We start from the raw sequence: 24,921 nt of genomic DNA on the forward strand, positions 1-24,921 counted from the left end.
ATATCACATGAACACTTTCTTCCACACATTGTGTCCTTTTGTTATAGACTTTGTAGGCTTTGCTTTGGGAGGAATATCCCAGAAAGATTCCTTCATCACTTTTTGCATCAAACTTCCCAAGCTGGTCCTTCCCGTTGTTGAGAACATAATATTTGCATCCAAAGGTTCTCAGATGAGTTATCTTTGATTTTCTTCCATTGAGTAGCTCATAAGGTGTTTTGTTTAGGAGGGACCTGATCATACACCTGTTCACCAAGTAGCACGCAGTGTTTATTGCCTCTACCCAGAAATTTTTGGCAATTTCACAGTCAATAAGCATTGTCTGTGCCATGTCTTCCAGAGTTTTGTTCTTTCTTTCAACAACACCACTTTGCTGCGGAGTCCTTAGGGCTGACAAGTTGTGAGTAATCCCATTTTCATTGCAAAAATCATCAACTTTGGCGTTGTCGAATTCTGTCCCATGGTCAGATCTGATGCAAGCTACTTTCAATTCCATCTTCACTTGGATTTTCTTGACAAAGGCCACAAATACCTCGAAGGTCTCATCTTTTGTTCTGACAAACAGTGTCCAAGTGAATCTTGAATAGTCGTCCACAATCACAGAAATATACTTCTTTCTACCTTTGCTTGGTATTCTCATACGACCACATAGATCCATATGAAGGAGTTCGAGTGGTTTTGATGTGCTAACATCCTTCTTTGGCTTAAAGGATGATTTCACATGTTTTCCTTTAGCACATGCATCACACACTCTATGCTCCTTGAACTTTGAATAAAGCAGACCACTAATTAGGTCCTTCTGTATCAATTTATTCAGAAGTGAGAAGCTTGCATGCCCCAATCTTCTATGCCAAAATTCTGCATCATTATCCACTACCTTCAAGCAGCTCATATCACCAGCTTGAAGAGATTCAAAATCAGCAACATAGATGTTCTTGTATCTTTTGGATACTAGAACCACTTCACCAGTTACAAGATTAGTAATTGTGCACACTTTAGACAAGAACTCTACTTTATTCCCTTTGTCACAAATTTGAGAGACACTCAAGAGACTGTACTTTATGCCATCCACATAGTACACGTTCTTAATTGAGTGTGAAAGAAACTTTCCAACCTTTCTGACACCGAGAATGTACCCTTTTTTCCATTTCCAACGGATACATTCCCTCCCTACAAGGTTTTCAGTGAGAGAACATCCATGGTGTTTCCAGTCATGTGCTTTGAGCATCCACTGTCCATGATACATTGCAGTCCGCTTCCTCTCACTGTTCCCTGCACATATAGATTATGGGATAGATTTTAGGAACCCAAACTAGTTTGGGTCCCTTGTAATGAGGAAAAGGGTGGATAAGAGTTTTTCTAGTCCATGCAGGCAATACGCGATTTTTGCGAGTGGTACCTGGTCCCCTTTTAGTATTCACTTTTTCAACAAACACTTTATTTTTCTGAATAGATTGAACCCTGGCCTGGGAATTTTCTTTGAAGTGTCCATTGTTCCCACAGTGGGTATAAAGCCAGTTATCAGGAACAGTGACGTACATGTTGTGAGGGTTGTAAGGAATTTTCTCCATTTGGAACCCGATTCCCTGCTTGTTTCCACTATTGTTGAAGTACATGGCAGTGACAGCATCTAAGGACCAGGTCCACTTAAGAGATTTCTCAAGATCAATTTTTACTTTCTCCAATTCAGCTTGAAGTTGCTTATTTTTCTCGAGTTCACCACATAGACTAGTTTTCACATCATTTAATTCATTTTCAAGCTTGGTGTGTGTCTAAATAGCTACTTCCTTCCCTTTCTCAATACTTACATGCCTATGTTCTGATTTGAGTCCCTCAATTGTTTCCTTTAGGTCTGTGATTACCACCAAAAAGTCATCCCTTTCTTACTCAGTAACTGCAATTTTCTCTACTAGAGTATTCTTTTCTTTGCTAAGGTTCTCTATTGTTTCCTTCAAGTCAACAACCACTACCATCAAGTCATCTCTCTCATTTTCTATACTATTTATTTTTCCACTTAGAACTTCTTTTTCTTTTTCAAGATTTTCTATGGTCTCATTTAAATCAACCACACAGACTACCAGTTCATCTCTAGATTATTCAGCATCTCCTAACTCTATGGTCAGGGCATACTTATCATTAACAAGACTATAATACGCATCAATTAAAACATTTGCTAAAGACATGAATTTATTAGAAGAGTAGAACTTCAGATTTCTCTGAACATCCCTGAAATTTACCTCATCATTGTCATCCTCTTCATCATCATCGGACTGAGCCATCAATGCAAACAATGAATCATATTCCTTTGCTTCATTTTCCAATGCCATCATAGAGTTGTTCCCTGTATCTGGTTCCTCTTCTAATTCACTAGAGGAGTCTCCCCATGCAGCAAGAACTTGCTTCACAACATTGTCGACTGCACTTTTTCGGCTGAATCATTTATCAGGAACCGGGTTCCTTTTTGCTGCTTTGTCAGAGTTGTGTTTGTAATGCTCCTGTTTCAGAAGTGGGTAGTTTTTGATGAAATGCCCTAGTTTTCCGCACTTATGATAGAGATCATAGTTCCTTGGTTTATTTGAACTGCCCCTCTTAGGTATACCACCATTTCTTCGAACCATCTTTTGAAATCTTTTAGTAAGATAGGCCATATCATTATCTTCTTCACTTGAGTTATTGTTTTCAACCTTGAGCACCAGGTTCTTCTCCTTCTTTGGCTCTCTTTTTTCACTGTCTTTCTTTATTTTCATCTCGTATGTCTTCAGATTTCCAATCAGCTCATCCATGGTTAGAGTTTGTAAATCTTTAGCTTCAGTGATGGCATTCACCTTACTCTCCCAAGAGCTAAGTAGAACACTGAGAACCTTCTTTGCAAGCTTGTTTCTAGGAATAATTTCTCCAAGTGAATGAAGCTCATTTATGATAGATGTGAATCTAGTGCGCATGTCTGGTATAGACTCATCATCTTTCATCCTGAAAAGCTCATACTCGGTGTTGAGCATGTCAATCTTGGATTGTTTAACTTGAGTAGTTCCTTCATGTGCCGTTTGCAATGCTTCTCATATTTCATTGGCAGATTGACAGGATGAGATTCTATTGTACTCATCAGATTCTATACCACATACCAAGATTTTCTTGGCACGAAAGTTCTTCTCAACAGCTTTTCTGTCAATATCGTTGTATTCTTTTCTGATTTTCGGCACCATTGGTCCATATTCTCCAACCATCTTCATAGGAACATATGGACCATCACAAATGACGTCACACAACTCGGAGTCTTCTGTCATTATAAAATCATGCATACGAGTCTTCCACCAGCTGTAATACCGACCATTGAATCTAGGAGGTCTATAGGTTGATTGTCCTTCCTCAAAGTTAGGTGGAGCAGCCATTGAGATCCTTTCTAGGTGTTAACCTTTTAGAAAGAACGTGCTCTGATACCAATTAATAGTTTATATGAGTTCACCAACTACATAGAGATCTGGTCCTATATCAGTTCCCTCAGTGCTAACTACTGAAACAATATGTAAATAAGACACACAATTTTTACGTGAAAAAATCCCAACTCAAGGGGACAAAAACCACGACCTACACTAGTAGGATTTCAACTTCACTAACTTGTAACTACACTATTACAAGCCACTTTGTAATGACTCTATTACAAAGACTTCAATCACTCTAACTTGTAATACACTTATCACAAGCCACTTTGTCACTCACTAGTTACAAAAACTTCAACCTATAACTAACTCTAGTCACAACACAAACTCGGATGGTTTATAATTTTGAGTTTCCTAAAACAAAACTTCTAAGAAAGCAAGGTAGGAGTTACAATAAAGAACAAAGCACAAGATTACAACTCAACTAAGGACACACGTAGACTCACAGTGAAACTGGTCTGTAGTAGAGTTGTCTTCTTGTTCTTGACACACTTGTAACTTCAATGCTGGATGAGATATTCAATGCTTGAGAGAATATCACTAAATGCTCAAGTGGATATCTTATGCCTTACACAATGTTATTATACTTCAAAAGACATCCCAAGGATGATGTCTATTCTTGGTTGGTACACGCCTCTTCCCAATGAGAAGTGACTGTTGCATTGTAGCGTGCGCAGTTCAGGCAGTTACTTTCTGCAATTGCTTTCCAGCTGTAGAGTTGACTTATACTTCTATCAGGGAAACACTAAGGGATCAGGTCCTTAAACTGGTTCTTGTGAATCCAAAGGCACATTGCCCAGATTATCTTGAGTCCATTGCTGAATGATTGTACCTGGCATGTATCAGGTCCTTTATCTGGTTCTATACAGAAAGTTTGTTAGATCATCAAAATGTAGACTAAGAGACCTTAAGCCCATCACCTTCTCCTCAACCGCTATATCCTCTCCACCAGAAGGGGGAACCATGGATAACGAAGTGGCGTCAGAAACCTCTTCGAGTGTTCGAAGTGTTCTAGGCATCTTCGTAATAGGGGGTGTGTTGGTAAAACTTAAAATGAGGAACGGTGATTGAACAGAAAAAATGAAAAGCGAAACCACAAAAATTGAGCTAAAGAACTAAGAAAGATGATCAGCGCTGGAAATGTGTACATAAAGAAATGGCTAAAAGTTTCTGAAGAAACAAAACCTTCACCTATTTATAGGGTTGGATGGTGCGGGAATCGAAGCAGAAGACTGCCAGTGAAGCTAAAACCAAAGCGACAAGCAATCAGATGCTATCTCGGGAAGGTGCGTAATGATGATGCGCTTGGGAATGACGTCACATCCTGATAACTATATCGATTAGGGTTCTATAGGACGTGTCAACCTCTCAACATCGGCCGAATTGGCACGACTCAATGGCCAAATTCTGCAACGGGAACGAGTGATATCCGCTCATCGAGGACGTGCAAACGATGGCGCATTTTGCTACTGATTTTCTTCCAAATCTGTGGAGTAAGTTTCAGCAGTACCTTGTCACCAACATTGAACTCCAAAGGCCGCCTGTTTCTGTCAGCGTTCCTTTTCATTCACTTAGCCGCTTTTCTCAAGTTGTCTCGCACCTCAGCCAGCAACTGATGCTTGTCACGAGCATATCTATAAGCAGCAGGACACTTGCCCCCTTATTTCATCTGAGCGGCTTCCAGCGGTGTGTCAGGCTATCTTCCCAACACTATCTCAAAAGGACTCATTTCAGTTGCCGAAGACCTGTGCAAGTTGTAACAAAATTGCGTACTGTCTAGTAGCTCAACCCAATTCCTCGATTAGCAGTCACATAATGCCTCAAGTACTCTTCAAGCAGATGATTGATACGCTTGGTCTGCCCATCGATTTCTGGGTGATTTACAGTCGAGAATTTCAAATCAGTCCCCAAGAATTTGAACACATCAGTCCAAAATTGGCCTATAAATCTCGCATCCCGAACACTCACAATATCTCTTGGAACCTCAAAGTGTTTCACAACATGCTTGTAAAATAGTTCAACAGCTACTTCAGAAGAACAAATGGTTAGAGCAGCAATAAAAATCCCATACTATGAGAACCTGTCTACCACCACCATAATTGATGCTTTGCCATCAACGTTTGGAAGCCCGCTGATAAAGTCCATAGAAACAGATGCCCACGGACACTCCAGAATCGGTAAAGGTTGTAGAAAACAAGCTTCCTTCTTCCGTTCAGTCTTGTCAAGTTTTCACATAGGACTCAACATCATCTTTCATTTTCGGCCAAAAGTAATTCTGAGACAGCAATGCCAACATCCTTTCAACACCCGTATAACCAGCATAAGGAGTATCATGTGTCTCATTTAGAAGAGAACGATGCAATCCAGCACCTTGAGGAACCACAATTCTCCCTCCTTTGAAGCGCAGCAGATCGTCCTCGATCCAATACCATTTAATTGTTCCGTCTTTCACTTGATCCATCAATTTTACATACAATGGATCGTTCACAGCACACAACTTGATTGTATCCAGAAAATCAAATTCAATTCGAGTAAGCGCATAAGTTGGAGCAAATACCTCTTTGCGACTAAGTACATCGGCAACCTGATTTTGTTTTCCAGGTTTGTGCACCCAAACAAAGTCATAGTCAGCCAACAACTCTTGCCATCGGGCCTGCTTTGGACTCAATTTTTGTTGAGTCTTGAAGTATGTCTTAGCCACATTGTTCATCCGCACCACGAACTTTGTTCTTAGTAAGTAGACTCTCCAAACTTGAAGGCAATGAATTACTGCAACCATCTCTTTTTCATGTGCAGAATAACATTGCTCCGCAGCGTTCAACTTTCTTCTTTCAAATGCAACTGGATGATACTCCTGGACCAGCACACCGCCAACAGTATAATCTAAAGCATCCGTGTGTACTTCGAACGGCAAATCAAAATTTGGCAGCTTCAAGATTGGTTCGGATGCAATGGTCTTCTTCAATGCATTGAAATCCTTGTCACACGAATCCGACCAAACCCATTTGATATTCTTTTCAGAAAATCCGTCAAAGGAGCAACCCTTTTTGAATAGCCTGCAATGAACTTCCGGTAGTAATTTGACAAGCCCAAAAATGATCTAAGTTCCTTTATCCCGCTTGGTTCTTGCCAATCAACTATTGCTTGCACCTTCTTTGAGTCCATCCGCACTTGGTTTTCACTAACCAAATGGCCTAGAAGCTTTATCCCGCGACTTGTAAATTCACACTTTTCCATTTTGACATAGCTTTGATAGGCTCTAAGTCTTTCCAACACTTTTCTTAGGTGAGACAAATGATCTTCAAGGGTCCGTCTATAGATGACTATGTCGTCTAAGTAAACAACTACAAAGTCATCAAGATACTTGTAAAGAACATTGTTCATTAAATTACAGAAACTTTTCGGGGCATTGGTTGGCCCAAACGGCATTACAAAAAATTCAAAGCTCCCATGTCTAGTTACACAAGTGGTCTTAGCGGCATCCCATCGGCTATCCTAACCTGCCACAGTCCATGCCCATCAGCACCTGCCCATGCCGGATAGCTTTGTCAACATGATGCCACAGTCATTATAGGGTTGTACCGAGGTCCATCATATAATTCCCTCGTCATGCCCATGCCATGTTCGAATCAATCAATCCGAGGGGCTAACACTAGGCTTCTCTAGCAAGTTTTAATAACATTGTCAAAAATTAAAAAGAACAAATTAAAGAAGATGAACGCGTCCATTTGATACAAATGTGTAAAAGAGAAAAAAAAGTTAGTAATTTTTTATTAAAAAAACTTAATAACCTAAAATATTACTCCATTATGTACACACGTATACTGTGAAATCAAGTTTTGTACTTTTCTTTCAAATTTTATACTCTCTATATCAATTTGTTTGAATATTTTCGGAGTACGAGAGTCAAAATAGTTAATATTGAGTGTGAATTCGAACATATATTCTTTCAAATATTTTACAATAAAACTTATATATTAGAAACTAAATAAAAAAAGTATTGTTTGTCATTACAATTAATAATTTAAAATATTTAAAAACTATTTGCAAAAACTTTGGTAAAAAAAAAAATCTTATTTGACTCCCCAAATACTAATTTTGAAATAAATAGAATATAATTTTTAATATATTATTCTCTTAAATTTTCATATTTTAAACTGTTTTTTGGAACTTGGGGCTTAAACACGATGCTCAAAATCGTGTGGCTTAAACTTAAGCCCCGCAACTTGGGGCTTTGTTCTCCACTATAAGTCAAAACTCCTTCAATTGTCTAAAACTTTTGATTAATACGTGCCAGTTAAACCATATCTTTCTCAAGTTCATCTGAAAATCTTAGCTAGTCTTTGGCTATAAAATCTCAAATTTATTTTAAAAAATTTAATTTCGGTGAAGTTTGGTTTGAAGATAAAAATATGTTTGGACATAATTTTTCAAAATATATTTCACTTTTTTTTTTGAAAAAATATGAAATATGACTTATACCCATAAGTTCTAAAAACTATTAAAAAATATCCAATAATACCAAACAAATGAACTTGTTAATTGTTAATCCTCTATATGCAGAACCTTCATCGATGTCATTCATTATTATTATCACAAACCATAGTCTTGAACATAGAAAAGTTTGGCATAAAATTATCATTTTTATAATGAACTATATAATGCACTATCCTAAAACTATAACATGAGATTTTAATATCAACTGCTAATAACATAATTACTAGTCACTATAATTCGTCAAATTGCAATAATATTACAAGATCCATCAGTCCAAAAGAAAATGATAGTAATTAGCTGGTGGTTAGTTGGATCATAATAGATGGTGGGTTTTTTTATAAAATACAAAAGTTTGGAATAATTTTTGAAACTGTTAAAAAATCAAATAGTGATATTTTCGGCCAAAAACAAGCCTAGAGTTAGTTTCGGGATTTGAAAATTTTGTTTTCAAAATCTATTAAATTATGGATAAAATCTGTAAACAAATATGTTTTGCCAAAAAAAATTGGAAAAAACTTGGGAAACAGGGGCTTAGTAAAATAGGGCTTTATACGTTTCCAAAATTATCTTTAAAAAAAATTCTACTTACAGATTAAAACTAAATAAGTTATACTCACAACTAAGAGAAAGTATTTATCAGGGTTATAAAATGTCAATCATAATTTTACGTACCTTTTCTTCAAATAAAATATATGGTTTGCCTATTAAAGACGGAATCTCTTTTTTATTTTTTAAATTTTAATAATGATATAAGTCGTCTAGCATCTCCATCATAGAGTATAAATTTTCATTTTCCCAGCCAATATTGAGTTAGAATATTATAAATGAATAGTACTATTAGTTGGTTAAGGAAATGAAGTCACTCTCACCACCAACTTAGCTGTACTTGAAAATGATTTTCTCATTTACAACTACAGGATTGGATACAGCTGTATCCAAATTTCTAGTCCTTCTTCTCCACTTCCTACTAGGCAAATAAGGAAATTATTAGTACTACTTTAAAACAGGTCCCACCAATCTCAATTGTCTCTTTTGGAATACAAAGGATTTTGACTTATATCTACCATAATTACTACCTATAAATATTATAGATAGATGTATTTCTTTCACTTATATCAACAAAACTACACGTAATTAAATTTGATAAAAGTTATTACAGTGTCAATGTATATAAATTAAATTAATTGTAATCTCTCTATTACGAATATTCAAGTCCTTACATCACGACTCATGAGAGGTACTTTTTTATAAATAGTACTCCATAAATAACATAATCACTAACCAATGATAAGTCGAATTACAATATAAGTTTGAATTTCAATAGCAAATGGATCACCTCTATTTAATTAAGTTTTTCCTACTCAAATTTTAACTAGTTGAAACAAAAAGAAATTGATCTTTTAGCACTTTTTTATACTCCCTCCGTTTTAGTCTAGGTAAACCTATTTCCTATTTGGTCCATTCCAAAAAGAACGACCCCTTTCTAAATTTGAAAACAATTTAGCTTAAACTTTCAATTTTACCCTTAATGAGAAGCTTTTACAACCTCTCTCACCCCTTTTAGACTTGTTTAGGACCACAAATTCCAAAATTCTTCATTTTTTCTTAAATTCCGTACCCAGTCAAACAGGTTCATATAAATTGGAACGAAGGGAGTAGTACTTTATAGTACTATTTGTTCCATGTGTTTTTTTTTTTTTTTTTTTACTTTTGCTTAGACAAGAATATGCATTGCAATTCAAATCCTATTACGACCCGAAAATAAATTTCATTCCATACTATCTATGTAGCACAAAATTATTTATAAGTAATTTATAAATTTCATGAACTACAAAGCAATAAATATGAGTATGTACAATTTTTGTATAGTTTGTTATAGTAGTAACATTAAATTAATAATATTCCTTTACTTTCTCCGCCTATTTCGTTCTAAATAATGAAACCCCATGTCTCCTTTATTTTCTCTCTCTTTCTTGTTTGATATAATACACACATAGTCAAATGGTTTTGTGATTTTTATATACGTGAGATTTGCTTTTACACATATATATATATGTGTTTTATATATAATAAATCTAAAAACGGTATTTTCTTAATTTCAGTATTGTAACACATGTGTTTCCACATATGCATGTACACAAAGTAGGATAATATATGTACATATTTATATATATTAAAAGTTGGCTCTTCTCGTGATCTGTGCATAGTCTACATGATACTAATTCTTGGGTTTACTTCAATCATTGCTATATATCCACCTATCTTTGAATCATTCACTTTATAATTGGGATCTACTAAATTAAGAAGAGAGAGAGAGAGAGACCCATTTTGGAGTTTTGGGTATTGATTTTGAAAGTGAAACATTTTTGAATGACAAAGTTATGAGGATTTTGCCAGGCTTTTGGAAGGATTTGAGTGATAGCAGCTCAAAAAGCAGCTTTGGTTTTGCTATAAAAGAAGATAAAGCTTCATAGTAGTAATATAAAGGTGGGTTCTTTTGGTTTGTTTTCTTCTCTTATTACAGTATATATTAATCTATAATCCGGTGTGTAGTTTTCATGTATTATGTGGTTTGACTTTGGTTATGTCTTAATTCTGAGTAAATGTTAAAGTTGGTTGACCTTTGTTCACTGTATAATTCTTGTTTGAACATGTTAAGCTCAATTAATGGGTAAAAATTGTATCTTTAAATGTTTTTGTAATACTATTAGTTAGCTGGTTTTTCAGCAAAATGCTAGCTCAAGTGAATTTGCTATTGTTATTGGCCAACTTTTTATTGCTATATAGAATTGACTATGGTTTTTCTGAATACTGTGAACATGAAGTTTCTAAATTGTAACCTAGATATGATTGCTTGTGTAAACTGTAAAAGTTGAAAAGGAGTTTTAAGGCGAATTGTACATGCTCTGGAACAGCTTTAATTAACTTTTTCTAGTGAAGAAAAGGCTCTTTATGAGCCTTGTTGAGCTATTTTACCTAATAATACAATTCGCACGGATTACAATAGTCTGGCACTTTTACATATTATAGTGAAAAGGCTTCAAGAAGTGGTGCCGGTGAGATTATAATACAAGGTAACGCGGAGATTGATGAAGATGTCATGCATCGTATCAGAGCCAGATGGATGAAGTGGAGGTTTCCTTCGGGTGTCTTGTGTGATAATAATGTGCTGCTGAGACTTACAGGTAAGTTCTACAAGGTTGTAGTTAGACCGACTATGTTTGCATGGAGCAGAGTGTTGGCCGGTCAAGAACTCTCATACCCAAAAGCTGAAATTAGCTGAGATGAGGATGTTGAGGTAGATGTGTGGGCATACCCGATTGGATAATATTAGGAATGAAGTTATTCGGGGAAAGGTGGGAGTGGCCCATGTGGAGGATAAAGATGCGGGAGGCGAGAATGAGATGGTTCGGGCATGTTAAGAGGAGAAGTATAGAAGCCCCAGTTAGAAGGTGCTAGAGGTTAGCTTCGGTGGATAGCAGAAGGGGTAGAGGTAGGCCTAAGAAGTCTTGGGGAGAGGTTATTAGGCGGGACATGGCACAGCTGACTGAGGACATGGACCTAGACATGAGGGTGTGGAGGTCAAAGATTAGGGTATTAGGGAGAGGTTATTAGGCGGGACATGGTACAGCTGACTGAGGACATGGACCTAGACATGAGGGTGTGGAGGTCAAAGATTAGGGTAGAAGGTTAGTAGGTCGAGCGTTTCTCTTTGCCTTACTCAGTTCGCTAGCATTAGTGTTAGTATGATATCTTTTTATTCATAGAGTGCTGTTACTATCTAGAGTTTAACTGAATTCTTGGATTCGATCTTATTTTATCTTGTTGTTATTCCTACATGTTGCAATTATCTTTTCTTTTTCAGCCGTTTTCTAGCCGAGAGTCTATCGGAAACAGCCTCTCTGCCCTTCCAGGGGTAGGGGTAAGACTGCGTACATCTTACCCTCCCCAAACCCCACTTGTGGGAAACTACTGGGTTTATTGTTTTTGTTGATACTTCAAGAAGCGGTGCAATTTTGAGAGGGATGTAACATTTTTTGCAAATACTTATCGTCTTGCCATATCTATCCGCATCGGCATTTCATGGAGATGTTGATGTCCTATATCTCTAGTTCTAAAAGGATCACACCGTCTGTTTCTTCTAAGATTACACAGGTATGATAATTAGTATCTGCTGAAAATTGTGGACTTGATCCCTTAGGAAATGTTTTGTATTACAGTATCGCTTGTATAATAGATATATATGCTTGATGATTACTAAACATTAAGTGTTGATACGGTACTATCCAAACCAGGGGGGATTGATATTGACCAGTTCACATTCAACTTCTGTTTGCTATTTTGAATAATTCACCTAATAATGCTGGATCTGAAATAGCTGATTGTGGGGCTTGTCAAAACTTCCCTGTGAAAATTTGCAGCATATGCCAAGTAAATCTGTGACCTCATTAGTCGGCTGGTTGTAAAATGGTTCACAGTGTTATTCATAGAGATACCATAAAGAAATGCAACTGCTTGTTCTTTTCTATTCTTCCTTATAGTTATGAGGGTGAGTTTCAGTTTGTTTTTTCAATTTGGATGTGTATGATTTCAACTTTGGATTAACTCAAATTTGTGGAAAGTGTGGCCCTTCTCTTTTCTTTGTGAAAATTTCTTCATCCTATTTGTTTGTAATTTAAATCTTGCAGTGCCTGGTCATATCAAAGGGTTCTATGCGTTATTTCAGCTTATTAGCCTTCTTAAGAAAAGGTTGAACTGGAAGCTCTTTTATTTATTTGAGTGAATAATAGGGAAGCCTATTTTCTGCAATAGAATGTGAAATTTGTGATTTTTCCTGTTTGGCTTTATTAACTACTTTAAATGTCATCACCTTGACTATCATTTGTGAACTGACAGGATTAATAAATAGACAGTGAGATCAAAGCATACAACATATGGCGGTGTTTTGACCAGAATGGATCCTCAGGCTTTCATTAGGCTGTCAATAGGGTCGCTGGGGTTGAGACTGTCTGGAACAACTACTTTGAACAGTACAAAAACAGGGATAAGTGCAGTCTCTTCTCCCTGTGTGTGCGAGATCCGTCTTCGAGGTTTCCCTGTGCAGACATCATCTATTCCCTATATTTCCTCACCTGAAGCTACACCGGATATTCACAACGTTGCATCCAGCTTTTATCTTGAAGAATCTGATTTGAAAGCTTTACTGGCACCTGCCCCCTGTTTTTATGCGGCTCATGCATGTCTAGAGATAGTTGTTTACACAGGACGCAAAGGAGGCCACTGTGGTGTTGGTATTAAGAGGCAGCAAGTTGGGACATTTAAGTTGGAAGTAGGTCCCGAATGGGGTGAAGGAAAACCAGCCATTCTGTTTAATGGCTGGATAGGAATTGGCAAGAACAAGCTGGAGACTGGAAAACCTGGAGCGGAGCTTCATTTGAGAGTGAAGCTGGACCCTGATCCAAGATATGTTTTCCAGTTTGAAGATAAAACGAAACTAAGCCCTCAAATAGTGCAGCTTCAGGGAACCATCAAGCAACCTATTTTCAGTTGCGAGTTTAGTCAGGACAGGTAAATCATTGTTTTGCTCTTTTACCCTTTCCTAGGGATGAGTAGCGTATAAGTAGAATTGAAGTTCTACTGTTATAGTCTACTTTTTCCGGGAAACTTTTAAGTTGCTTCAGTTCTAATTCTAAGAGTTGTGTGTTATGCTGAACTTACAGGGTATCTCCGGTAGATCCATTAAATAATTTTTGGTCAAGTTCATTTGACGGTTCTGAACTAGAGGTAGAGAAAAGAGAGAGGAAGGGATGGAAGGTGAAGATACACGATCTCTCTGGGTCGGCTGTTGCAGCAGCCTTCATAACAACTCCGTTTGTGCCATCAACAGGTTGTGATTGGGTGGCCAAATCCAACCCAGGAGCTTGGTTGATTGTTCGTCCTGATATTTGCAGGCCCGAAAGTTGGCAGCCATGGGGAAAGCTTGAAGCATGGCGTGAACGTGGGATCAGAGATTCCATTTGCTGTCGCTTCCATCTTCTATCAGAGGGGCAGGAATGTGGTGGTGATCTTCTCATGTCTGAAATCTTGATCAGTGCAGAGAAGGGTGGTGAGTTCTACATTGACACGGACAGACAGGTACAAGCAGCAGCGAGTCCACTGCCCAGTCCAAGAAGCAGCGGAGACTTTGCAGCACTAAGTCCTGTTGCAGGCGGTTTTGTCATGAGCTGTCGAGTGCAAGGGGAAGGGAAATGCAGCAAACCCCTCGTGCAACTTGCCATGCGACACATCACCTGTGTGGAAGATGCAGCCATTTTCATGGCGCTTGCTGCTGCAGTTGATCTTAGCATTGAGGCATGCAGGCCTTTTCGCAGAAAGCTACGGAGAAGTACTCGCCATTCCTGGTGATGTATGTATACGCATAATGGGAGATATACTGATATCCAACCCCATTCCTGTATTTCTCCTGATTGTTGTAACAACTTTACTTTTGCTATGTAGTAACCAACTTAATCTATATTTAAATTGGTTCAAGTGGCCCCACGCGATCCAATGGCTGAGACCCTCAGGAGTCAGGACCATCATGGTTTTGTCCTCGCCATCTGAATCAATTCTGAAAGGACAGCATCACAATTGGGGGTTTTTGTAGCAAAAAATTACTTTGCTTACATTGTTGATACTGCAGATTGAGAAACTGACATGCTCTTTTAGACAAAGTATTAGGAAAGACGAAGTTCTAGATTCAAGTTTAACTGTTCCACATTAACAAATACTAATGGATTCACGTACTTAATTACAAAACTAAATCTAAAAGGATTTTGTCTTAAGGCAAAAAGATGTGCGAAATATTCCAAAGAATAAGAATTGTGGGTTAAAAGAGGTTTATAAATATTCTAGTAACATTTTACTAATTTATTTAGTATCACCATCCATGGTAAAATAATGATGAAAAATAATAAAATTTCATTCACCATAGTATTATATGTCTCCACAAAGAAACTTTCAACAAGGTATTTACTTGTATATATTGTAAAGTGAGGAAAGAATGTTTACATAAAGAACACACACACACAAAAGACTGTAACCAAAACAATCTAAGAGCAAAAGCGAGAGATTTATAAGATCTTAACATAAAACTCACATGTCATTACAATGGATCATGGTACAATTAATTTAGGTAACGGATTTAAGTTCACTTTTACAATGAGGAAATTGTCCTGATTTTACAGTCTTCCTAGAGCTTCTTCTCTACAGATAATTTATACCTACAAGGCTACAACAACATTTTTACTAATGCTAATAAATGGTTATCCAAAAATTAATAACCATTCTATAGCACTACTACAGTACTACCTGTCATGGAAGTGTATAGTCTGTCAAAGTTGGTAGGCAATGGCCATTGATCTTGTTGGTGCTTCCTAATGTTTTCTCTCCCATTTACCTTCCCGCCTGCCATCCCGTTCTCTTCGTTCCACAATTTGCCTAGACTTACTCCCCCGGATACCATGCCTTTGAGACGACCCAAAGCCCATGGACGGTCCCTCAAGTGCTGATACCAAGTCTGCATCCCCGATACTTCCCGTGTCCCCCGAGTCTTTACTACCATCAAAGTTTTCTTCGTAGCTGCTGCCACATTCATCTGATCTGTCGCGGGATTGCAAAATAGTTGGAAGTTGGCCAGAGAATTGCCTAGCCCCTGATAGAACCACAGTAGGCATGGTAACCATTGATGAGCTCGTTGCAGTTTCAGGCTGTGTTATCCCCGTGCTTGTTTTGGTCCCCTCATTACCTGCTCTTCCATTTTCCCTTTCACGGTATCTTTCTCGTGGCCTACTGCATTAGATTGAAAAACACATCAAGAGAGGATTCCTTGGATTTCAAAATTCTGCTGCACTGAACCACTGTATTTATCACTTGTCAAATGCAAAAGTTAATGCAATAGTGCAGCCAGGAACAGCATTCCCAGTTGACACCTAATACTGATTGAGAGACAGACCAAGTTACTTGCTGCTTGATGTTTTGCGGACTTTTTTTTTGTTGCCAAGCAACAGACTATTTTACTGCTTGATGTTGCAACCTTTTGTTGCCAGGAGAAGGCAGAATAGGACAAACATGATTCATTTACTCCCACTACCACCATTTTGGTGGCTGTGATGTGAGATCTACAATAAACGGCCTCTGAATATACCATGATGTTGAGACCGTGATATCAGTTGCCACAGGAAGAAAATCCAATAAACATGAGTTAGAAAAGAATTACTAGTTCAACTATCAGTCAAATTTAGTGTGTTCATAGTTCATAATACATGAGCCGAGGGTCTATCGAAAACAGCCTCTCTATTCCTCCGAAGTAGGGGTAAGGCCAGCGTACACACTACCCTCCCCAAACCCCACTTGTGGGATTCCATTGGGTTGTTGTATACAAAATTATCATCCTGGAACAACATAGGGACTCTTCCAATCTTACATGACATTAAAAAGACATGCTTGATCAATTCACATAGCCAGCGTGCAGTTGCTTTAGTTATTGCCACTGGACACAGTAGGAATTCTTCTATGTCCAGAAGAAAATTCAATAGCGATGAGTAAGAAAAGCTAGAGGCTACTTCAGTACAAACTCCTTAGTCCGAAGGGACCTTGTTATTCTGTAATGATGCATAATACATAAGGCTAGCTTTTCCTACCAAAAGAAGAAGAAAAAAAAACCTAGAGGAAGAGAACTACTGACTCAACCATTGGAAAATGAAGTATGTTCATTGTCCATAAAAACAAAATTGTTTGCCAGAAGATTAAAGAAATCCCATGCTCATCTTAGACCAAAGAAGGTAAATGATGTAATCTTATGTGACACCCAAACGACAAGTTTGACCAATTTAGAAAGCCTCATTGTGCATGGCAAGTGGTTCCAACCATTTATGTCTTGACAATTTATCCTTACCCTTAAATCACATAAACTAGACATGAGATGATGAGACAATTCCAGCGGCAATAACTAAAGCAAATGTTGCAGTTGAAAATAGCAAAAAAGAAGAGGGTGAGAGGCCACCCGGGGGGGGGGAAGGAGTCAGAGCCAAAGATTAACCTAACATAGTTTGCTCATTCTCAACACAGAAAATTGACGTCAGATGCCAAAAACATAGTTACTATAGTTTATAATGAAACAAAAGTAATAGGCAACAAAATTTACCTACTGTGTGTGGATGAAAATTCTCGCCTCGATGGTCTAACTCCAGATTCAACTTGCTCAAGTTCTCGTTGCAGTTCCCTCTGCAAGAAGATCAACTGAAATTGGCATGCAAGACTCCCACTCCATATGAAACTTAAATCAATCTAGCATAATCACTTATGATGAGGATACAAGATTCTCTACAAATACCGGATGGTGGCTCATGTTAACTTTTAAGATTACACGGAAATTGTTAAATTCAAGTATAACAGCAAGGGTGAAAGGTCCACACACTCTCCACTGATGGAAATGTGTGATTAGGCTGCTAAGGCTGGATTAAGACAAACAATTCAAAGGAGAAAGCAACCAGAAACTGAGGCAATGTTTGAAATTTTAAAGGAAGACAAAGGAAAAGCAAGGAGAAAAAACTCAGGGAGAAACTTAAACAAAGTAAAAAAGATAACTTGTGCAGATTTGGAGTCTGAATTCCCCATGCAAAAAAGAAAGTTTTTTTCAAAGCTGATATGATGGTGTACTACTGATTTACATATTAAAAAATGTGTATGATCTCACTATACTCAGAAAAGTCACTCGGCATAGAGGTAATGTGATGACCCAAAAGGTCTTCACTTGTGTTGCAAGTGCATTCAGTGTTCCAAGGCCTAAAAACCTCCCTTTTTACCCCACCTTGATTTACGTGCGTGGTCCGGACCTATATTCGGAAAGCCTTCTATGTGAAAATATGAGAAATAGAAATTTTAGAGTTAAAACTTTGATTATGGTTGACTTTGGTCAACATTCTTAGCACACGGACCCGGATCTGTGTTCCGACGATCCCGGAAGGTCCGCAGTAAAATATGGGACTTGGGCGTATGTCCGGAAATGAATTCCGAGCTCCCAAGCCTTAGAAATCAATTTTTGAAAGAAATTGTTTTACTGAATTATCTAAGGAATAAAGAAAAGAATTAATGTTTGAAACCATTGTTATCGGGCCCGTATTTTGGTTCCGAAGCCCGGTACAAACTTGTTATCGTATTTGAAAGATAACTGTGAAATTTGGTGAAAAGCGGATGTCATATGACGTGATTCGGACTTAAATTGCAAAATTTATGTTTAAAGAAGTTTTGAGAAAGTTTCATTGATCACGAGATTTAATTTGATGTTCATGATGTTATTTTGATGAATTGATTACACGAGTAGGTCCATATGATGTTTTTGAGTTAGTATGACATTTGGTTTGGAACCCCGAGGGCTCGGGTGAGTTTCGGGATGTTTTTACACGTAGGAAAAAGTTGCAGATTCAGAGAAGTTGCAGGTCTCTGAAGCCAGGTCTCGTGGTTCGCGGTAGAAGCTTCGCGGCCGCGGTGGGGACTCCGCGACCATGGTGGGATTTGTGCGGTCCGCGGTGAGCAAGGCCAAGCTTTCGCGGCCGCGCTCGATTTCTTGCGGTCCGCGGTGGAGCTCCGCAGTCGCAGTCTTTTTTATGCGGTCCGCGGAGAGGGTCTGAGAGGAGTATATTTAAACGGACTTTTCAGTTATTTTTCATTTTTCAAAACCCCTAAAATATAAGATGTGATTTTTCAAACAACCTTTCTTCTCCAAATCAATTCAATTGTAAGTTGTTTTTAACTAGTTTCCTTCAATCATTAACATCTTTTAACATGATTTCAACTTAAAATCAAAGATTTTCATGGGGAAATTGGGTGTTTTGGGTAAAACCTAGGTTTTTCAAAAAATTGGGGATTTGGACCTCGATTTGAGGTCCGATTTCAAAACAAATCATATATTTGGGTTCGTGGGGGAATGGGTAATCGGGTTTTGGTTCGAACCTCGGGTTTTGACCATGTGGGCCCGGGGGCGATTTTTGACTTTTTGGGTAAAACTTTAGAAAACTCATTTTCATGCATTAGGGTTGATTCATTTAGCGTTTATTGATGTAATTAAGTAATTTGTGACTAGATACGAGCGAATTGGCGGTGGAATCAAGGGGTAAAGCTATAATTGAACCTTGAGTTGTGTTCGTGGCATCGAGGTAAGAGGTAAGTGTTTGGTCTAACCCTAACTTGAGGGAATAAGAGTTGTGTCCTATTTGCTATTTGTTTCTTGTCGAGTACGACGTATAGGCACGGTGACGAGTATCTATGCGTTGGTGTCAAGCATGACCGTGAGTCTTATCTTGTGATTTTCATGATCTCGTTGTATTATTCATGCCTTGGTGAAGATTTCTATTTGTTGTGTAAAGTTGTGAAAAGAATTGTGACCTATGAACATTGAGGAGCGTTGACTCCAGTTGTATAACGAATTGTGAAAGTATAAGTGATAATTGAAACTCTAGAGCATTGGCTCGAGTTGTGAAGTGAATTGTGAAGTAAAAGTGAGAAGGAGAAGAGATCATTATGTTGCCCCCTTGCCGGGCTATGGTTGAGTTGAGGTTCCCTTGCACTGTGTTCTTAATTGATATTACAGACGCTTAGGTTGATGATTCTTCGTGTTAGGTGTTGTAATAAGTTTGGTTATAGCTGGGTAGTTAGGTGTTGTAACAAGTTTAGTTATAGCTGAGGTAGTTAGATGTTGAAACTAGTTGAGTTATAGTTGAGATAGTTAGATGTTGGAACAAGTTTGGTTATGGCTGTTTCTCTTTTGCCGGGACGTATATACTTGTACTGTTGAGTTCCCTTGCCGGGATAGTGTAGTCTATTGTTGATCCCTTGTCGGGACGGTTAATTATGACTATTGTTGACTATAGTTGCACGCCGCAACAGTTATATATGCGGATCGGGTTGTACGCCGCAACAATGTTAAATGATAAGGGATCGGGTTGCGCGCCGCAACAGTATTGTCATTGTATTGATTGTAGACATCGAGTGTTCTTTCATACTTTATTAAGTTTCTGATAGAATTGATATATTTCCCCGAAGCATGTTTCCCCCTCCCTTTTAAACTGTTATTACCTGTTTATATTTCCGCTGTATATTATATAACTGTACAGGTTTATCTGGAGTCTGGTCCTAGCCTCGTCACTACCTCGCCGGGGTTAGGCCAGACACTTACCAGCACATGGGGTCGGTTGTGTTGATGCTACACTCTGCACTTATGTGCAATTACAGGAGCAGCGCTTGGTCAGCAGCATTAGGGGAGCCAGCCTTCAGTCCACCGAGATACCGAGGTAGCCTTGCAGGCGTCCGCAGGCCCGGCGTCTCCTCTATCTTTTATTATGTTCTGTTATCTCTTGTATCCGAAACAGACAGTGCTTCTTTCTTTCAAACAGTTGTGTGTAGTGATCTTAGTAGTCCGTGGATATTGTGACACCAGTTTCTGGGTAGAGACATGTGTTGACTTTCGAAACATTTTGGTTTTATATTTATTTAAGACTTCCGCTTAAATCTCATATTCCGCTGCCATTTAGATGTTCATCACTTGTTAATATAAGCTGTAAAAAGGATTAAAACAGAAGAGTTAAAGATTTCTAAGTTCGTGGCTTGCCTAGCTTCTACGAGTAGGCGCCATCACGACTCCCGAGGGTGGGAATTCTGGGTCGTGACAGGTAAATATCATCGAAGCAAACAAAACCTAAACATCCACTAGGCATCATTTCCATCAGTCTAGTTTGGAACACTTCATCAAATCCATCATATAAGCAAGGGATGACAAATAAGCCTCAATCATCTTTCTTACCTGTGTTTGCCTTTCCTTCTCTAGGTCAAGGCTGAGTCGCAACTCCCTGGTTTTTGCGCGCTCAAGATCCAGCACACGTTGTCTCTCGATTTCCTTTTCTACTTCAGCTATCCTCTCTCTGACACAGTAGCATCACATAGACATTTACAATCAACATGCAACCGTCTAATAATGTAAGTAAGAGATTTCAGGAAGTCCCAGGAAAAACCTATCCAGCTCTTGTAGAAGTTCAGCTTCGCGAAGAGTTGCCTCTTCCAAGAATTTTTGACGGGCATGCCTACTGAGTAGCTTCCTTTGTCTGCGTGCTACAACCTCCTCTTTGAGTTTGGCCTTCTCTCTGGTTAGACAAGGAGAAGACCGAAAAAAGATTTAGTTTGAGTTCAACCTGCTTTTTTTCCTTTGGGAAGATAAGTTTAGAATAAGCTCCCTCAGATAGAATAGTGTTTTTTTTTCCTTCAATCAATCAGTTCTACTGTCCATGGGTGGGGAAGGGGGTAGGAGATGAAAGGCAAGATGTTCTATTGAAATTTAAATTGCTACATCAGCTCAATGTAGCACAGCTGCATGGATAGAGAGAACTTACCGGAACGAATAAGTAAACAACAAGAAACTACAGTTTAATGTAAAAACAATCTTTTATCTTGCATCAAACTACAGGAACTACCAACCCCACGCTTTATACAAGTGAATCTCAGACATTGAAAGACAGTTACCCTAAACAAATGTACAAATCTAAACAAGTGTGATAAATTCTCCAACCACTAAAACGGGCAAAGAGGCAACAAAGAGATTCTTTCATTTTTTATTTTTTTATTTTTTTTTTGGGGCGGGGGGGGGGGGGGGGGGCAAGGAAACTCGAAGTGATGGATAAAAAAGATATATTTAGAAATTGTCAGCATGCCTAGACAAATAAGTGACACCCTGAGGGTTACAAAGTGACAGTGAAATGTGGGTGTATACAGCAGCCATCATAAACTAATATTCAGCCAGAAGAAAGAAAAAGAAAACTCTTCAATTAATACAGCCACGAAATACAACTCTGATCTAATTTATATACAGTTTGTAGTAGGTGCATACAAGGATTTGATTTCCTCTTTGATTTGCTGCAAGCGGTTATCTTGCCTTGCCGAATCTGCACAACAGAATTTAGAAAGATGAATGTCAGAAAATATGGAAGTGCCTCAATTAACAAGAAAACATGCACTGACATGATGGATAGAATTTTGTGTTCCAAAACATTTGACAACATATGCAGAAACTACTAGAAAAAGTATTACCAGTGAGGAAGGGAAGCTGATGCAAATCTTTAAATTCAGCCGATAATTCCTGCATTGCTTTTTCCTTCTGAAGAAGTTCCATTTCAATTTCTGCCTCCTCCAATTCCTTCAAGAATTGAAGCTACAGTCAGTAGAAAAACTCAAGTAATCATCTCAAATATCACAAAGCCATCAAACTCCTACCAGAACCTTTTGGTCACATTCCTTTGAGAAAAAGTCAAAATATGAGTTGACAGCGGACAAATCAGCTATGACCTGAAAAATTAGAAGCAAAAAAATGGATACTCAATACAGCATTCTAAAAGACAATGAAGAGGGCCAAATTAGTGAAAATATGGTTTACAGAAATGCAAAGTAGAGGGTACTAACTAATAGTTCATTGAACTATCTGCAGAAAGATCCCAACCCCAGGGGCGGATCTATGTAGGACTTTGGAGGTGGCACGCCACCCGATCGCTCGGGGTAAACTTTTATATATGTACTGGTAAAAAAACCTATATAAGTAAAGGATGGCACCCAAAATCACATAATAATTGTAGGTGCCGCGGTTGAAGTGCCAAAATCCCATACTTATGTCCTGGGATCGAAACTCATTGGTTTTCGATGTTGGTCTATTTATTTATTTCCCCACCTGTTCCCTTTTACCCTTTTCTTTATTTTCTTTCTGCCTTTTTTCTTAATTCTTTTATTTCCTCTCCCTTTGTGCAACCCCATTCTTATAATCATATTATTTATTTAAATTATATATTTGCTTCCTTTTGCTGTTTCTAGATCTTCAAAATTTTATTTCAATGTGACGTTAATCATTTTCCTTTTTTTTAAAAAATCTACCTAATGTTATCTTTTTCTTGATTTCCAAACTGATGTTATTTATCCTTGTCCCTAGTTGTTCACTTTTCTCCTTTCTTTCCTTTCTTCATGTTTTTTCTTAATTTCTTTTATTACCTTATTTTTGTATTTCCTCTCTCTTTATGCAACCCCATTCTTATTATCTATTTAAATTATATATTTGCTTCCTTTTTTTTCTGTTTCTAGATCTTTAAAATTTCATTTGCATATAATTGTAACCATTTTCTCCTTTTTGTTCATCTAATGTTTTTTTATCTTGATTTTCAATTTTTTTTAAAGTGATGGCATCGTTGGACATAGTACATGTACATTGAAGGGGTGTAAGTGCTAATTTAAAATTTTATTTTGTTATAAATTTTTCAATAAAATTTGAATCGAGAGAATTAGATGAAATTGGATAAATTTTATCCGTTTTGGTGATCATGTATTTATTTATGCACCAAAATACTGTAAACCAAATCGAAATAATTCAAAATGGATCAAGCCGAACCTAATTAATCTAAAATGATCGAACTTGTTGAATGCACATCTTAAATATTCAATATATCCTTCACTAATAGTAGGTTTGCATTAAAGACAGTGGCACCCGTAATCATCAAATCCTGGATCCGCCTCTGCGCCAAACCCCGAAATAAAACAACTAATAAGACAAGGGAAAGAGACATAATGAAGAGTTCAGAAACAAGAAACAATATAAACTACCTTGTGCTCATTATTTATTATTCTACAAGAGACAAGACTCGGAAACAATCTCTCTGCCCTTCCAGGGTAGGGGTAAGGCTGCGTACATCCTATCCTTCCCAAACCCCACTTGTGGGATTACACTGGGTTGTTGTTGTTGTTGTTGTTGCTACAAGAGACAAGACACTAATACGAAGAAAGGCCATGAAAGGTTCAAGGAATAGCTAAATAAGGAAGACTGTATTTTACCAACTTTTCTTGTTAGCATTTTGATTGTGCTCTGGTTTTCCTATTCTGGTGTGTTCATAATTTGTAACTTCATGTTGACTTATCCACCTCGAGTTTGAAAGGACTGTTAAGACCATAAGACTGTGTGTGTACTGAAATATTACAAATATTGTCCCACATTGGAAAAAGGTATTATATGTAATACAATCCTATGAAACATGTATCTTGTATCCTATGATTCTCTTCTCTTCTGTTAGTTTCTCCAGGAGAAAAATCAACACAAACATGGAGTAGGAAAAGACCACATCAGACATTGAACTAAAATGAATGATGCTGATGCCAATTGCTACTTTAAAGTCAAATATCAAAAGAGCTGCTTATTTAATCACAAAAAGCAATAATTAGTTCTATTCAAACCTAATACGATATGTGATTGAACTAAAATGAATGATGCTGATGCTAATTGCTACTTTAAAGTCAAATATCAAAAGAGCTGCTTATTTAATCACAAAAAGCAATAATTAGTTCTATTCAAACCTAATACGATATGTGTTCTGAACAAAGTTCAAAGGTCCAACTGGAGTTCATTTATACATGTCGCGTCAGATGAAAAATGTGATATCTTGATGAAACATGGATCTTTAACAAGAGACAGATTGGATTAAGATTATACCTGAAGGATTGTTTCGCGTGTATGACCAAAATCTGGATCGATTTGCTGCTGCGAATTTGAAGAGAGAGCTTCTTTCAACATCTTTAATCCATACAAGAAGTTGACGTTAGATGGACATCACAAAATAACATTATCAAGTTGATAGTAAGGATTTATAAATAAATCAATAAAGGAATCCCATATTTTGATGTTCGAAATATATCATACATAATTTACTAAGAAAATGACAAATGAAGATCAGACCCCTTATTGGTCCATTACCTCTTTAGCCTCATCCCCTTCATTTCTCAGCCTACATAAAGCTTGACAAATTCTTTTCTCAAGGCTGACAGGGACTCTTTCTGGAAAATAAATGAAACAAATGGGATGGCACAATAAGCGTGATACTGACCCACTTCAATCTTATATCTGCTTTTGGTTGTAATAGAAAAGTACAAGAAA

General features: G+C 37.7%; 3 protein-coding genes across 9 annotated transcripts in view; 1 reads left to right on the plus strand and 2 right to left on the minus strand.

Annotated features, from left to right (window-relative positions):
• Positions 1-2,093: 2,093 nt before the first annotated feature.
• On the minus strand, positions 2,094-3,389 carry LOC138872385 (uncharacterized). Its single transcript, XM_070150394.1, has 3 exons — positions 3,116-3,389; positions 2,545-3,052; positions 2,094-2,430 (listed from the first exon to the last, which is right to left on the minus strand). The coding sequence occupies exons 1-3, from the start codon at positions 3,387-3,389 to the stop codon at positions 2,094-2,096; spliced, it is 1,119 nt and encodes a 372-aa protein (XP_070006495.1).
• Positions 3,390-9,860: 6,471 nt separating this feature from the next.
• Positions 9,861-14,465, plus strand: LOC104234713 (uncharacterized). 4 transcript variants are annotated; one of them, XM_070164713.1, is made up of 5 exons: positions 10,023-10,421; positions 10,965-11,119; positions 11,800-12,089; positions 12,831-13,502; positions 13,655-14,465. In XM_070164713.1, exons 4-5 carry the CDS (start codon positions 12,889-12,891, stop codon positions 14,337-14,339), a joined length of 1,299 nt encoding a protein of 432 aa, XP_070020814.1. In that variant the 5' UTR covers positions 10,023-10,421; positions 10,965-11,119; positions 11,800-12,089; positions 12,831-12,888; the 3' UTR covers positions 14,340-14,465. The 4 variants fall into 4 exon arrangements, with proteins under 4 accessions (XP_009786626.1, XP_070020814.1, XP_009786625.1 ...); XM_009788323.2 differs by having other exon boundaries at positions 10,965-12,089; XM_070164745.1 differs by lacking the exon at positions 10,965-11,119.
• Positions 14,466-15,026: 561 nt separating this feature from the next.
• LOC104234714 (uncharacterized) overlaps positions 15,027-24,921 on the minus strand; it is a 34,560-nt gene continuing 24,665 nt past the window's right edge. For 2 of the 4 annotated variants that reach the window (XM_009788328.2, XM_009788325.2), the window contains exons 18-26: positions 24,742-24,821; positions 24,481-24,561; positions 22,233-22,304; positions 22,050-22,155; positions 21,850-21,904; positions 20,981-21,109; positions 20,773-20,890; positions 17,119-17,198; positions 15,027-15,764 (exon numbers count right to left, since the gene is read on the minus strand). In XM_009788328.2, coding sequence (XP_009786630.1) covers positions 15,350-15,764; positions 17,119-17,198; positions 20,773-20,890; positions 20,981-21,109; positions 21,850-21,904; positions 22,050-22,155; positions 22,233-22,304; positions 24,481-24,561; positions 24,742-24,821 — 1,136 coding nt within the window. In that variant the 3' untranslated portion in view covers positions 15,027-15,349. The remainder of the gene's footprint in view (positions 15,765-17,118; positions 17,199-20,772; positions 20,891-20,980; positions 21,110-21,849; positions 21,905-22,049; positions 22,156-22,232; positions 22,305-24,480; positions 24,562-24,741; positions 24,822-24,921) is intronic. The other 2 variants (XM_009788327.2, XM_009788326.2) reach the window with 2 other exon arrangements.

The sequence above is a fragment of the Nicotiana sylvestris genome, chromosome 1 (genome assembly GCF_000393655.2).
Source record: "Nicotiana sylvestris chromosome 1, ASM39365v2, whole genome shotgun sequence".
Classification (NCBI taxonomy): domain Eukaryota; kingdom Viridiplantae; phylum Streptophyta; class Magnoliopsida; order Solanales; family Solanaceae; genus Nicotiana; species Nicotiana sylvestris.

Coding starts and splice junctions, on each gene's coding strand:
- LOC138872385 (XM_070150394.1), bottom strand. CDS start 3,389: ATGGCTGCTCCACCTAACTTTGAGGAAGGACAATCAACCTATAGACCT. Junction 3,053..3,115: donor CAAGAAAATCTTGGTATGTG/GTATAGAATCTG, acceptor AAATATGAGAAG/CATTGCAAACGGCACATGAA. Junction 2,431..2,544: donor AACTATGATCTCTATCATAA/GTGCGGAAAACT, acceptor TAAATGATTCAG/CCGAAAAAGTGCAGTCGACA.
- LOC104234713 (XM_009788324.2), top strand. CDS start 12,889: ATGGATCCTCAGGCTTTCATTAGGCTGTCAATAGGGTCGCTGGGGTTG. Junction 13,503..13,654: donor TGCGAGTTTAGTCAGGACAG/GTAAATCATTGT, acceptor CTGAACTTACAG/GGTATCTCCGGTAGATCCAT.